At 39.4% G+C, this 14,888-nt stretch overlaps 1 protein-coding gene across 4 annotated transcripts in view; it reads right to left on the bottom strand.

Annotated features, from left to right (window-relative positions):
• Nucleotides 1–4,855: 4,855 nt before the first annotated feature.
• The window catches only part of EXOC3L2 (exocyst complex component 3 like 2), a 29,404-nt gene continuing 19,371 nt past the window's right edge, over nt 4,856–14,888 (bottom strand). For all 4 annotated transcript variants that reach the window (XM_063431738.1, XM_063431737.1, XM_063431735.1 and 1 more), the window contains exons 4-13: nt 14,653–14,807; nt 14,059–14,173; nt 13,849–13,959; nt 12,478–12,578; nt 10,819–10,929; nt 8,710–8,845; nt 7,083–7,205; nt 6,608–6,763; nt 6,342–6,463; nt 4,856–5,562 (exon numbers count right to left, since the gene is read on the bottom strand). In XM_063431738.1, coding sequence (XP_063287808.1) covers nt 5,274–5,562; nt 6,342–6,463; nt 6,608–6,763; nt 7,083–7,205; nt 8,710–8,845; nt 10,819–10,929; nt 12,478–12,578; nt 13,849–13,959; nt 14,059–14,173; nt 14,653–14,807 — 1,419 coding nt within the window. In that variant the 3' untranslated portion in view covers nt 4,856–5,273. The remainder of the gene's footprint in view (nt 5,563–6,341; nt 6,464–6,607; nt 6,764–7,082; nt 7,206–8,709; nt 8,846–10,818; nt 10,930–12,477; nt 12,579–13,848; nt 13,960–14,058; nt 14,174–14,652; nt 14,808–14,888) is intronic.

Genomic DNA, 14,888 nt, shown 5'->3' with positions numbered 1-14,888 from the left:
TCTTGACAATTTTTTCCACGGCAATGCTATTCTTTCTTTGGAAAAATTGAAACTTAAGTATGGATTAACGGATGTATGTGAGTTGGAATGTAAGGTAATCATTGACAAATTGAAAGAACAATATAAAGTACCTGAAACGGATAAAAACTATAAAACGCTTGAGATGTCTCCATTAGAGAAAGCTTTTTTATGCAGCCCCACTAGTAAAGGCACGATATCCTTATGCTACTCGTTTTATAACGCCAAGCCCCTAGTTAAATTAAAACACATGTTGTCATGGGAGACGGAGTTGGGTGCCCAGTACGATCTAGAAGAATGGTTCGGTTTTTTTAAAGCTTTAAAAGGTATTTCGTATTGCACCGACCACTTTGAAAATCATTATAAAATTTTATATCGTTGGTACCTAGCCCCGTCTAGATTGCACAACATGAACAATATGTATTCTGACCGGTGTTGGAGGGATTGTGGGGGTGTGGGCAATATGGCCCATATTTGGTGGTTCTGTCCTAAATTAACTAAATATTGGAAATTGATTCACGACCTAATTATTAAAGTGAACAGGACCATTAGCATTTTAACCTCGGAACTAGCCTTATTTAAAAAACTCCCGGAATCCATTAATAGAACAGACAAAATAATCATAGGTCACATTTTGATCGCTGCTACATCCTGTTTACCTAGACATTGGAAGTCCCAAGATGTGCCATCTCTCAGGGAAGTTTTTAATTTGATTCTAGAAAACAAGGCACACGAATTATCACATAGAGCTCATATGCGTGGTTTCCCAATATTAAAATATAATTGGGACAAGTGGGAAGAAAAAATCAAAACAGCATATGGTCTTTGACATATTTGTTATTAAAGTGCATTGATGTAAAAACATATTTTTTTTTTATTTTTGCCATATACACTGTTATGCCTATTGTAATACTGGATGGTCATTCTTTTCCATTTCCAAGTTTCCCTTCCCTTCCTACCCCCAAATACAATGTTTATATTCCTGTTGTTATACAAATATGTAAAACTTTAATAAAAATTATTTGAAAAGAACCCTCAGACTGTATCTGATCCCCCACACACAGCAACACTGACAGAACCCTCAGACTGTATCTGATCCCTGACACACAGCGACACTGACAGCGCCCTCAGACTGTATCTGATCCCCCACACACAACGACACTGACAGAACCATCAGACTGTATCTGATCCCCCACACACAGCAACACTGACAGAACCCTCAGACTGTATCTGATCCCCCACATACAGTGACACTGACAGAGCCCTCAGACTGTATCTGATCCCTGACACACAGCGACACTGACAGAACCTTCAGACTGTATCTGAAAAAAAATATTATATTGCACACAGTGGGACACATACAAAACATTTGCTGCACATATATGGCATTTTGTCTGTGTTATCCTGTGTTAATGGACCTGTCCCCATTACAGACCATAAATAATGGGAACATCGCAAGGAGGCTTCACAAGAATCAACCACAAGGGGGCAGTGACAGGACTGTCGTACTTTCAGCTATCCAAATACTAATATAAATTGCTCTTACCTGCATTAATATGGTTGATTGATCAATCTATCTATCTATCTATCTATCTAATTAACATTGGCTCGTGGGGAAAAATTAACCAAAGTTGCTTTTTTGAATAGGCTAATAAGTTTTAATATAACACAATTTTAGAGAGACACATTTGACCAGATGAACATAATTGAATTACATTTAGCACTTACAGATTAGCCCTCTAACTAGAAATGACATGTATTTACTGATGGGTCCACAAATATTTATCCAGCTAGCCATCCACATTTCAATACATCTATAATATATTACTTACATAACGGTCAAGGTTGAAAACAAGACTAAAGTCCATCAAATTCAACCATGAAATCCATTAATTTATGCTGTTGATCCAAAAAAGGCAAAAGCAGCCCCCTTCCCCCCCACAACTGTAGCCATTTCCAGTTATGCCACAAAAAGGAAAAAAATCCTTCCTGACCCCATAATGGCAGCTTTCTCCTTGCATGAACAACCCATTCACATACATATCAATTATATTCTTGAATATTCTGTTTTTGCAAAAAAAAAAAAAAAAGCCACGCTTTTTAAAAAATATCTTTAGAATCTGATAAGACAACCTCTTCAGGCAGAGAATCCAACATCTCTATTGTTTTTACTGTAAAGAACCCTTTCCTCTGCTGTAAGTTAAAAAAGGTTTCTTCCCGTCTCAATGGGCGACCTCTGTTGTACAATTCCTGCTAAGGAACAGGTTAGCGCATAGTACTTTGTATTGACCCTGTATACATTTGTATAGTGCTATCATTTCCCTCTAAGGCACCTTTGCATTTTTTCTAACTTTTGTTCAGAACGTGTGTTTTCTATCCCCCTTTATTTATTGTGTAGCTCATCTCTATACTTTTTCTAGTTCTGCACTATCTTTTAAAACTGGTGCCCCAAACTAAATTAAATCAGTGGTTCTTTGGGGTGCAAAATATTGTCCCCATGCTATTTTGAAGATCCCCAATGGTTGGAACAAATGTAAAATGAATACATAAATAGTTAGCTGCAATGGCGCTGTATTCCCGGTACATTTAATATTGGAAAGTATATAATGAGGGTGGTTTTCCGAATTTAATTTATTGTATACCCATTACATTACATTAATGATTTAAAGAATGGGTCTCTGACCTAGTTTTAAAGTGAAATAAATGCCTCACTAAATGAAACATATATATTACATTTCTGGGAGAGGGCTATTCACCACTTTTCCTCCATTATATCCATGTGTAAAATAAAGGTATGGCCCACTATCCCAGACAATTTATATAACTGAAAAGGAAGACAATCTCTGAGGGGTTAATTAAATAAATCATGAGTAGCCACCTCTCGGCTGCGCCATCTAAACAGGACGTCCTGATGACCTGTGACTCTGTCCCCTCCTGTATCCTGTTTATGTGGCCATATCCCCTCTGTGACACCTCCCTGTCACCTCAAGGTCACAAGGAAAATATACCAAGAAATACCAACAATGAGGGAGGGGAAGAGGGTCTTCTGAAGTTATTTCCAAGATTTGAAAAGATTTTAACTCTTCTTTCATTCTTCCCTTTGTATCTTCATATCTATATATTTCCTAACGTAAATATATAGTCTTTGTGTCCCTTATCTACATATTGCATCTTTCTGCCCTTTGTACCTCTTCAGTGCCTGCTCCTTACATTCCATATCTCACTGCCTCTTGTGTTGCAATCTTTGAATTCTTTACATTCCCTCGGATGTGTCTCTAATCTATTGACATCCTCTCTCCATTTATCACTCTTACTTCTCTATATATCATAATCCTCTCATCAAACCTCCTGCTCTGAACTCTCCTTTACCATCTATCACTGTCCTCTCTCCTGCCACAATCTCCTCTCATTAATATCTATCTTTCTATCCATCTATCTATCTCCCTTTTCTGCTACCATGCCTTCTCCCTTTCTCACCATACCCTCTCACTTTCTGCTAAAATCCATCTCATCACCATTACCTCTCATTCACCCATAGCTACAACATCACCTATCATCATTCCCTCTCCCTACATAACTGTTCCTGCTCCACCTATCATCTCTCCAAACATTGCCATCCCCTCTCCATCTTTGAGTGTTCTAACTCTCACTAGGTTACCGCTTTCATCAGTTGCTGTCTCTTCTTCATCCATGTGCATGCCCCATACTCCCTATCACCATCTCTTCTTCCACCATAACCATACCTTCCTAAGCTATCACTGTGCACCATCTCCATGCATCATTGTCCTTCATCCACCAGCCATTAACCTGCTTACTATTGATCACTGTCTCCATTCTCTCCATAACTATCCCCATACCTTCCAGAGTGTTCCACAATGCTTGTCTCCATCTATTCCCTCTCCATTTATCAGTTTAAATACTCATCTATTTACTAACTCCTACTGCACCTACTATCTTCCTCCGTCTGTTACGGCTCTCTCTATTTATGTCACAGGTTAGTAGACAGAGCCCAGTATGCAGTAAGAAACTCCAAAAGTGAGGTACCGATGAGAAAGAGACAAAGGCAGGGGAAGACTAGCAAATGGTCAGGTCAGGCAGCACACGTTCATAAATGGAGATCAAGCCAAAGGTCAGAAACCAGGTAGTTAGAATAGTAACAGAGAAACAACTGATAGGACCAAGAAGCACAGTAATACTGAGTAATGACAGCTTGTGTGAGCAGGTTTAAATGGGAAGAGGGGGCACACCACTCCTGCATCACCGGCACCCCCCCTGTATGGTCACGCCCCCGCATGCCTAATGGATTTGGTGCCTGTAGGACCCATTCGCAATTCCCGGTGAAGGACCTCGCCCGAACTGAATTGTGAGGCACAGCCTCCAGCCCCTGAAAGAACACCTTGTGCCAGAAGACGTGAGCGAGGAGTCAGCCGTCAGAGAAGTGAGGCATGGTGCCTCGCATGGAGAGAAGAGGTCCATTACTTTAGTCCATTCTTTATCAAATCTCCTTCACACTCATAACTTCTTCTACTCCTATCAACTCTCTATTAACCTCTCTCTCACAGGCCTACTTTTATTGTTCTTATCACCTCTGCTTTTATTGTGAGCAGATGCTCTTATTTCCTTACTAACAGTTCTCACCTTCATACTCCCTAAAATATATGCCTTCAAATATATATATTGCTTCTTGCAACATTAAGACAAGCATAAATGTCATGGTCCAAGGTGGGATGGGTAACACAGACGTCATGGTGCAGGGACATCATAAGCTTCATGGTACAAGGCTATAACAGATTAAACAGTGCAAGGTAGAAATGAATAAATAATGCTGTCTATTGGCTATTGTTAAATTAATATTTATTATAATCCAGTCTTTAATATATACCATTTCATATACACAGAAATAAAGACATAATAATACAGGCAGTAGAAACATAACAGTAATCAATTCTGAAGATATTACTGAAGTTGCCACTATGTAAGTTATTACACTAAACACAGGGAAACTGAGAGAAGTCGGGGCAGGGATTTTCAGTTCATTTAGTGCCTAAAACATCACAGGCAACATCACCAAGTCCATACATGGAACACTTCCTTGGTCTCTGTTAACGTCAGGGAACAATGGCAGCCTAACGGTCAAAATGGTCGCCAGCGATCATGTCACACCAAGTGGGATACAAGGTTTAAATGTTATTTATCAAAAATGACTGCTCAAAGCAAAATCCTTTGTTACCACCAAGTGAGATAAAGACTTAGAGCTATGTATCTTCATCCCCGACACCTCCGACCACATGCCTTTGACTGCTTCTTTGTCGGTGGCTTATGCGACTCAGTGTTCTTCGACCCATTTGTGAGGCACGGAGGAAGGAAACATTGATGCAACGCGTTTCGCGTGTTATGGAAATATCTGAGAATAATCCTTTAGAACCACGGGATGGCACTACGGTATCCACAGCCTCTAAGTCATGGAGAACACCCAGAATCTCCTGCCTGGGACCAGGATCCCAAAGGCCTCGTACATCCAAAAGTGCTGACAAGTGCCGTTTTCTGTCAGACAGAGAATTAGGAATAAATATTCTACTTTGGCAGCTTTGACAGAAGAGTTTGAGGTGAAAGAAGACAAAGATCCAGGAAAATGTTTGATGACCAAGAAAGGAAAACATGCTCCAGGCTAGAGAAAAGAAAACTTAGGTAGATCCAGGCTTGAAATTAAGAATAAATATATACTTGTTCTCAGTGCATTTGGAGGAGAAGGAAGAAAATATTATATAAGGCTAAGAAAGGAAGAAACAAAGACTTTAACTCATGAAAATGGAAGTGATGCAGTTACATCCTAGTTTTGTCCAAATGTTGGCAGAAGATGAACACAAATATACTGCAAGACAGAAGAAAATAGAATTGAGAGAAGATGGAGCAATCTTCTATCTTATGATAAAGAAAGAAGAGACTTGTCCATCTATAAAAGCAAAAAATTGCAGTCTAGACGTCAAAGATTAGAAGTTATGGAGAGTAGATACTTCATTAAAGGCTGGAAAATTAGAGGTTAGATAAAAGTACCTGTACAGCAGCAATAGCAGAAACCTAAAGTCTGGAAAAGAGGGATGCCGGCACAAAAATAATGAAGGAGACTTTCGCACCATGCATAAATAAATAAAAAAATAAAACATACAGAATTTTCCCTAAAACTGTGAGATGAGTACGAGGACATGAGACCTCTCGATAGGCAAAAGATGGAAGTGGATGGAACCAGTCCAGGAAAGTTATATAGATCCTTGCAATGGCATTTTTGTAAAGAAGATATGCAATCCTTAATACTGGATACGGACCTGAAGTCTGGAAAGTCTGTGACTAACATGCCAACTTCCAGCTGTATGGCCGCAATGTCCTCTAGGCTCAGTATCTCGGCAAGACGTGGAATCACCAGATCTAAGGATGGTTGAGGCGACTCCTGTAGAGGGGAACAAGAAAGGTTCTCATTAATCCATTGAACTATTAAAACGGAATACTAATAAGTAGACAGTTTAAAGTGTGCTAGTATTGTTTATTTTGAAATCCTGTTACTCATAGTGGAGATGTTGGGAATGAAAATTACCAGTCTGGTGAAAATCTGTCCCAGCTGTCTGGCCTCTTCTTTCAGCTTTGCTGATACTTTTCTCCTGGTTTTCGAAGAGGTGCAGGACATTTTACCTTGCAAAAGAGGACGCACCAGTTCTAAAAGTACCCTCTGGTGGAGCTCGGAGACTGCTACCTAAAGAATGTGTCGGACAGGTGACAAGATTATATATAAATATATTCCATTTGACATTTAATACATTTGTCTTACATTGTGAAGGTAACAACGGATATAAACTAACAATCTCACAACTTACATTTCAGATTTTGCCCTAATTATCCAATTCTACGATCAGCAGGTTAATGATCAAAGACTATTGGTTACCTGCTCTTGATATTTAGACAAAGTAAAGTCAAACTTTGTTTTTAGAACCTTATGTGACTTGCCATGCTAATATAATCCTCCCATCAAAAATATTCTATCGCAGGGTCTAAAAAGGTGACAAAGTCCATACCTGATAGGGTCCTTGGATCATTTTTCGTAGTGCAGGAGCACGTTCGGTTAAGGTTGACACCATGCCATCACATGCATCTGAGCTATGAAGCCACCGACGTCCCAGGAGTTTCCGAGAGCAGGGCTGTGGTGTGGGGACAAAGGAAAAATTGAGAACAATTTATAAGGAAATAAGATATCCAGAACGTAATAACTGAGAGAGAGATACACACATCAACTAATTATAGTGCTTAAAAAAAACACAACACAACAATATAACATACCGTATTTATCGGCGTATTTATCAGCGTATAACACGCACTTTTTCTCCCTGAAAATAGGGGGCAAATGATGTGTGCGTGTTATACGCCGATATACCGTATTTTTCGCTCCATAAGACGCACTTTTTTTCCCCTCAAAAGTGAGGGGAAATGTCTGTGCGTCTTATGGAGCGAATGTGAAGGTTTACTTACCTGTCTTGAAGCGTGGGCACCGCGCACCGCGCGCACCGCGGTACTGGAACTTCAATTTCAGGTTCCGGTTTCCGGCGGGACTGAAAGGAAGTGCGCACTCAGTGTGCACACTTCCTTTCAGTCCCGCCGGAAACCGGAACCTGAAATTGAAGTTCCTGTACCGCGGTGCGCGCTGTGAAGCCGGCCCACGCTTCAAGACAGGTAAGTAATTATGGGACAAGGGGAGGGAAAGTGCACTATGGGACAAGGGGAGGGGGGACACTATGGGAGGGGGGTAGAACACTATGGTATGAGGGGGGGACGACACTATGGGAGGGGGTGGAGAATACTATGGGGGGGAGGGGGTAGAATACTATGGAAAGGGGGGGGGACACTATGGGATGTGGGGGGGGGAACACTATGGGAGGGGGGAAAATTTCCTGAAATTTCCTTCTTAAAATGAGGTGCGTGTTATACGCCGGTGCGTGCTATACGCCGATAAATACGGTAATTCAGTCAAGTATTATCATTTAGCAGATAATGTTTATCATGCAGCGATTACCTGAAATAAATACAGGAAAGTACATATTAGTGTATATTAAGTACTAAATATATAATTACATTCCCAAAGATTTTTCACATTCACTCATTTAGGAGCCAAGTCCTGGACCTGTACAATGCACCCACTATAGATTTATTATGTAACAATATAGATTCAGGTCTATAGTGAACGCGTTTTACAGAGGCTGGTCATTAAATGAGTGGGGGCAAAATATTTATATATTTAGTGCTGCAAGTATTGCCAGTGATATTCACTAAACTGAGAATTTAAAGTTGAACTAAAAAAATTAAAAAGGCAGGTATGTTTTCAGTATGGCTTCTCTGGCCTTAAATGTGAAATTTACTTTAGTAAAATAACCCTGTGCTGTGGTATGTGCCTATTTGGTATTTTTGAAGGTAAGTTTGCTCAGCAACATCTACTAAGTGGTTGTATCTTTGTTCAATAATCTCATGTAGTTAGAGAGATTTATAAACAGGAAGATTTAGAAACTGTGTGTTTCCTTTAAGAAAGAGGGCTTGGCCAATCTGATGTTCGAGAGGTACGTAAGCTACACATGGGAGAGAGGGTATTTTTTTATTTATTTTTTAAGATGATGCCGCTTGAAAATAATAATTCAAAATAGAAAAAAAACACACCTTCAAGTCATGCAGCACCAAATCACATATCCCTCGGGTGCCCAAAGTAATTATCCGGTCTAGCGATAAGTCTGCTTTCTGTAGAGGCTCAGACCCAAGTGTAACATCTAACTGTGCCATCCGGGTAGCAAATTCTCTGCAGAGAGTCAAAGACAAGTCAGCACATATAACAAGACACAATAAATATATCAGCCTGAGTTTGAAGGAAGTGTCTGAGAAGCTACAAATACAGCCAACTGCTACACTACTCCAACCTGGCTTGACTAACCAACATGACCAACCATTTCCCCCTCTCTACTACCTTTTAAAAAAAATTAAAAAAATATTTCACAGTGGTCCACTACCAGACCTATGCACACCTGTTAGAATCCTTATACTTCAAATGCATCCACCCCCCTCAGCATCACTTCCCAGAGAACAGAAGTCCAAATGCTTAATATATTTGAGTGTGCTATGCATGACTTTTTTTTTAAAGATTAAGTAAATCTAAATAAGAAGAGAGATAACTACCAGTGGAATTAACAAAGTACCAGAAGCATACTTAGGAGGCGGACCACCCTGGGTGACAGCTGGTGGGTGCTCAGAGCATATTGCATGGCCACATGGGGATCTTCATGTTACTGCGCCTGGTTGAAAGGACCCCCGAGCAGTGTGCAGAAAGTAAAGGGGACTGAGCATCATATACCTGTCTCTCTGACTCTCTCGGCATGCTGCTCGGACATGAAGTTCCTCTAATGTCGTCCTATGTGGCCACGCTACAATACTAATAAGTTGAGGTTTAAGAGACACACAAAGGGTAAGGAGGCGATTAAAAGAAGCAAAAGGAGGTGTGGGGGATTAGGAGAGACACAAAAGGAGGACTAGGAAATATACACAACGGAGTGAGGGATGTGCCAAAGGAACACAAAGGGAGCAGAGATTTACAATTCAGGGGGGAAATGGGTGGCAACCCACAATTCTGCCTTGGGTGCCATGAATCCTATGTTTGCTTCTGCTAAGTACTCATTCAATATTAATGTCCATCTTAGTGATTTTTTTTACCATGTCGAAAAATATGATTTTGTTATTTTAAAAAGACTGGATTTAGGAGAGCCATGTGAGGGGAATTTACACATGCCACGTGAATATAATATTGGACTTTCAATCAGGTTCTTGTAAACTTTGGGAGAAACCCAAGACTCCCAGACCCATATTTTATATAAAACACTCTAAACACAAGACATCACTGCAATAACTAGAAACACGATCACCACAATCAGACATGAAAACACAGTCACTCGAACCAGGAGTACTAAGAAATCATGTGTTTCACAGAGGCGGGATAGTCTCAACTGAATGAGCATGAATTATTTCCAGGATCGTACAATGAAGTCATGAATTTAAAATACATCAATCATGACAGCATTTTATAGATAGTGTTAAGATTGAACAAGAGTCAGCAAGATGCTGCTGGGTTATGCTTGGATTGTAAGCTGCACAGGGGGAAGAAGTGGTATCAAAACCAAAACAAATGTTCATGAATGTAGCTGTTTTACTGGAAAAAAAAAAACCCATAATGTTTTGCCTAGCAACAAATGCATAAAATATTTCAGAAGTTATGCTGTAATGTCGTAGATCATTGGAGTTCATTTCAACCTGGTTTTAGAGAAAGTGTGGACAACCCCTTAACAGCTATGGTTAGGCACATTAATTTACTAGAATGAACCTGAAATGAAGTTTTATATATATATATATATATATATATATTTTTTTTATTTTTTATTTTTTTTTGTTTTGTTTGTTTTGCATTAATATTCTGGCAGGCCAGGTCTTGTCATCACATAGAAAATGGTTTTCTGGTTCATATCTAGAGAGTAGTTCTAAGTAAGTTCTAAGTAAGGATTTAGCAGTATTCCTGAGTGTGTATTTTTCCCTGGCTGTCCCATCATTGGAAAAGCATCACAGTTTAGGTTTTAGACCTACAGCAATGAGGTGTGCATACCGTATAGTAAATGCTTTGCTAAGATTTCTTGATGAAAATGTATGCAATGTTGTTTAAAGGGTTTGCACACAAAAATGGAAAATAACTCTTTATACACAGAGTATGTATCTATGGTAAGTGGAACTCACCTGAAGGGAGGGCAGCAGTTCACAATGCTGACAACCCTAGATATATAGGTATCAGAGGTGTCCGTCAGCCCGTCTTGCTCAGCATGAAATTTTTCTACTGCCTTCTGAAAGCTAATAAGAACGAAAGCAATGACAGTTTCATCAGATCTCTTGTTAGAAGATAGAATGTCTACTTTTTGTAGGTACAAATTGGATAGGCATTTGACGTAGCTATGACAAACAGGATGAAGTCTGTAATGTAAGCTTGCAGGGTCACTAATCCCTATGATTAGTTCCTGGTAGCCATGGGTAAAGATCAATCAGCTGATATTTAAGGCTGTCAATGTTCCAAACAGTTAGACAAGCCAACTACTGTCTGAAATGGAACGGCTTCAATTAAATTAGTTTGAATCATAATCAAAAATGATTCCATTGTGTTAGAAAAATAATGTACAAAATGATTGTCTACAAAAATTCCCACAGACTTTAAAAGTAACTTCTGTAGATAAATAATTTGAAAAGTATTTTTCTAACATATTGGAATATTTCTGATGCCGATTCAAATGAATTAAATTGAGGCCTAAAATAGACAGTCATGAAGATGATATGAATGAGGTTTGGGCCTCCCAATCTTCTTTAAGTCTCATATATGGTCTCATATAATGACATAATGAATTTGAAGGTAAAGATGATTTCTTTTGACAACAGTGGTAAGAAAAATTGTTGTTGTGGTAAGAAAGCTTATTTGACACATGGCCAGTATATGTTCCCAACCAGCATTACTTATGCATTCCCTCTAATGTACAGGTATAGAACCATAGTTAGAATTACGTTGGCGCAATAGGTTATATAACTGTACTTTGACTCGCCACATCCATAGCTGTATCCTGACTAATCCTATACACATCTATAGCTTGACTCCTCATGTTCATAGCTGTACATCAACTCCCCACATTCAGATCTGTTCCAATAACTATATGTTCCTCAAAACGTTATCATGCCTTAATTTACAGATTATGAAACAATGGTCTAATTCGAATTTATTTGAATTGGCATCAGGAATAATCACAATCTCTTGGGGAAAAAAAACAACTTTTCAAATGATTTTGAATAAATTAGAGGGGCAAAGGTTTAAAAATAAAATCAGGAAGTATTACTTTACTGAGAGGGTAGTGGATGCATGGAATAGCCTTCCAGCTGAAGTGGTAGAGGTTAACACAGTGAGGGAGTTTAAGCATGCGTGGGATAGGCATAAGGCTATCCTAACTATAAGATAAGGCCAGGGACTAATGAAAGTATTTAGAATATTGGGCAGACTAGATGGGCCGAATGGTTCTTATCTTCCATCACATTCTATTTATCTACAGAAGTCTGTGATCATTTCTGATGCTGATCCAAACGAATTAAATCAAGGCCAATACTGTTATTTTTAGTTATCTACTGTTTCCAACAAAGGCTTCTATTTAATATTTTTGGATACGCTTTTCAAATGATTTATCTACAAAGAAAATTCCCCAGACTTTAGTGGTGATTTCTGTAGATAAACATTTTGGAGAGTTTTTTTTTTTTTTTTTAACAGATTGTGACAGTTTGAAAAGCTTATCTAAACTTAAGTCATAGTAACAGAGGAAATTTGGTAACATATACACTTTTAGTAGGGATTTCCACCTTTGCAGTTACCTGTGCAGGAACTCTGAGAAGCAGCTTAGACACGATCGAGACATCATGACCCCAAACCCTTCACTTATCCCAGGTGCCCGGTCCACATGAGGTTTCATTATCTAAGAGAAAGCAAAGAAGAGGGTCACAAACACTAAACCCAGCAGGATGAGAGGGTGAATGGAAAATGCAGTAATGGAAAGAGAGTAACTGGGTCACTTCTTCTGGGATCAGGTGACATATTACTTTCAGATTTCAAATATAATAGGACTTGCAGCCTGCTACCTACTCAAATGATTTTAACACTCCTCTGGTTGCTGACTCCTGAAGCTGGTATAGTACATCACCCTTACAATCCAATATGCATTGTTGACTTTCACTGTACTCACGAACCTAGAAAGAGTTTATCACTATAAAACACACACTATCTCTCTCTCCTTTTATAGGTAGAGATCTGCACAGTTTTGACCCTTCTATCATATGATAATATTTATCTAATATAAAATGACATATGACTGTTCTGAATTTAAAGAAGACATCCCCTGTTATACATACAGAGTGAAACCTAGATATACATTTCAGATTATTGCAATAAAATGTAATTAAGAATAGATTAACATAAATGGGCCTGTGTAAGCTACTTATGAAGGGATAATATAGTATTTAGTCCACCCCTTCACACAATTATTGAGTGACAGTATCCCATTACAAAAAAATTATATAAAAATAAAATGCTCTGATAGATTAATGGAAAAATATAATACTGAACCAGGTGCTTGAAGGAACACTATAGGGTCAGGAATACAAACGTGTATTCCTGACCCTAAAGTGTTAAAAACACTATTTAGCTGGCCGACCCCACCTTGCCCCCCTTAACCCCTTAAGGACACATGACATGTCTGACACGTCATGATTCCATTTTATTCCAGAAGTTTGGTCCTTAAGGGGTTAAATAAGATATAAAACTCACCTTTATTCCAGCGCTGCACGGGACTGCCGACGCTGTCCCTGTCCCCGATCCACCACGGCTGAGATCTTTAGAATTGATGATCTCAGCCAATCCAATGCTTTTCTAAGTAGACGGGGTAGGGGGGGGTGAGTGGGCGGAGCCAAACGTAGCACTGGCCAATCAGCATCTCCTCATAGAGATGCACTGAATCAATGCATCTCTACATATCTATGAGGAATGTTTGGTGTCCCCAGGCAGAGTGTGGAGACGCTGAATGTCAGTACTACAAGTGGTACATCACTGACCGAGAAAGCACCTCTAGTGGCCGTCTGAGTGACTGCCACTGGAGGTGTCCCTAGGCAGCACTATAAACACTGCCTTTTCTCTCTAATTAGAAAAATCAGCCACTGCTATTTGGTATGGAGATGTTAAAGAGGACTTACCTGGATCACACGTCCACTAAAATTAGAATTTATGTCCTCATTTTTGTCCTCAAGTTTCCAGCGTTCTTGTTCTAGTTTCAGCTCCTCGTCTAATCTCTGGGACACACGGATCTGGGGATGAAATAGGGACACATTACGCGATGCAAAGATGAAGTGGAGTCATCAGACTTTACAGAAGTCTCATACCAAGATTTATTGAATTTGTTTTACCTGTATGAACTGTACATATTGCTCTTCCAGCATCTTCTGTACGTCATCAGATAGGAGAGGACCCAACTCAGAGGGGTTAATAAGTGGTGATATCTCAGGCCTGGAAAGGATATCCCTGTGAAAAGATAGACACTACTACACTTTACACTATTCCTGTAATATCCATCTAATTAAATGTCCTAAGCACTGAGTACACTTGTATCATTTCGACAGTACTTTTATCAATATGTCTACTAGCAATATTGTTCTGACCGCACCACAAATAAACTCTACAAAACTGCAGCCGCCGAATAAATCTCTGCTACTCTTATCCTCTCCTCCTGCATATAGCTTTCTGTATGATACTGGGCCTATTTTGTAAATTCTCCATAACTTCTCTACTGTCGAGCTTAATCCTCTTTAATTCCCCCTATTGGTTAATTACAGGCCAACAATGACTAATGTTCCTTCATCCTGCCCCAAAGTCTATTCCTTCGAAGAAACCATTTTATCATGGAATCCTCACACTACCGTAAACCAGTTCTACAACAAAGAGACAGGATTCTGTCTGCATAATTTTACACATACATCACTTCTGGCAGTTCTGGAACTAACCTGGAGTAGACATTACTATTCCAGTCTAGAATGAAGTAAATTTCATTGTTTTCAAGATTGCGCCTTGCCGCAGTATTAAGCCACTCGGCTACACTTCTGTGATACGCTGACAGGTAGATTCGGAAAACGTCAAAGTCTTTTGGGTAGGAGCACACCTATGGAGAAACAAGTGTAGGGTCACATAAAGAAGCACGCCAGAAAAGGCTTTGTCAAAAAGAAAGATGTCCACGTAAAAT

Source organism: Pelobates fuscus, chromosome 9 (assembly GCF_036172605.1).
Source record: "Pelobates fuscus isolate aPelFus1 chromosome 9, aPelFus1.pri, whole genome shotgun sequence".
NCBI classification, from domain to species: Eukaryota; Metazoa; Chordata; class Amphibia; order Anura; family Pelobatidae; genus Pelobates; species Pelobates fuscus.
Note: the sequence above shows the minus strand (reverse complement) of the source record. Positions and strands in the feature narration are given on the sequence as shown.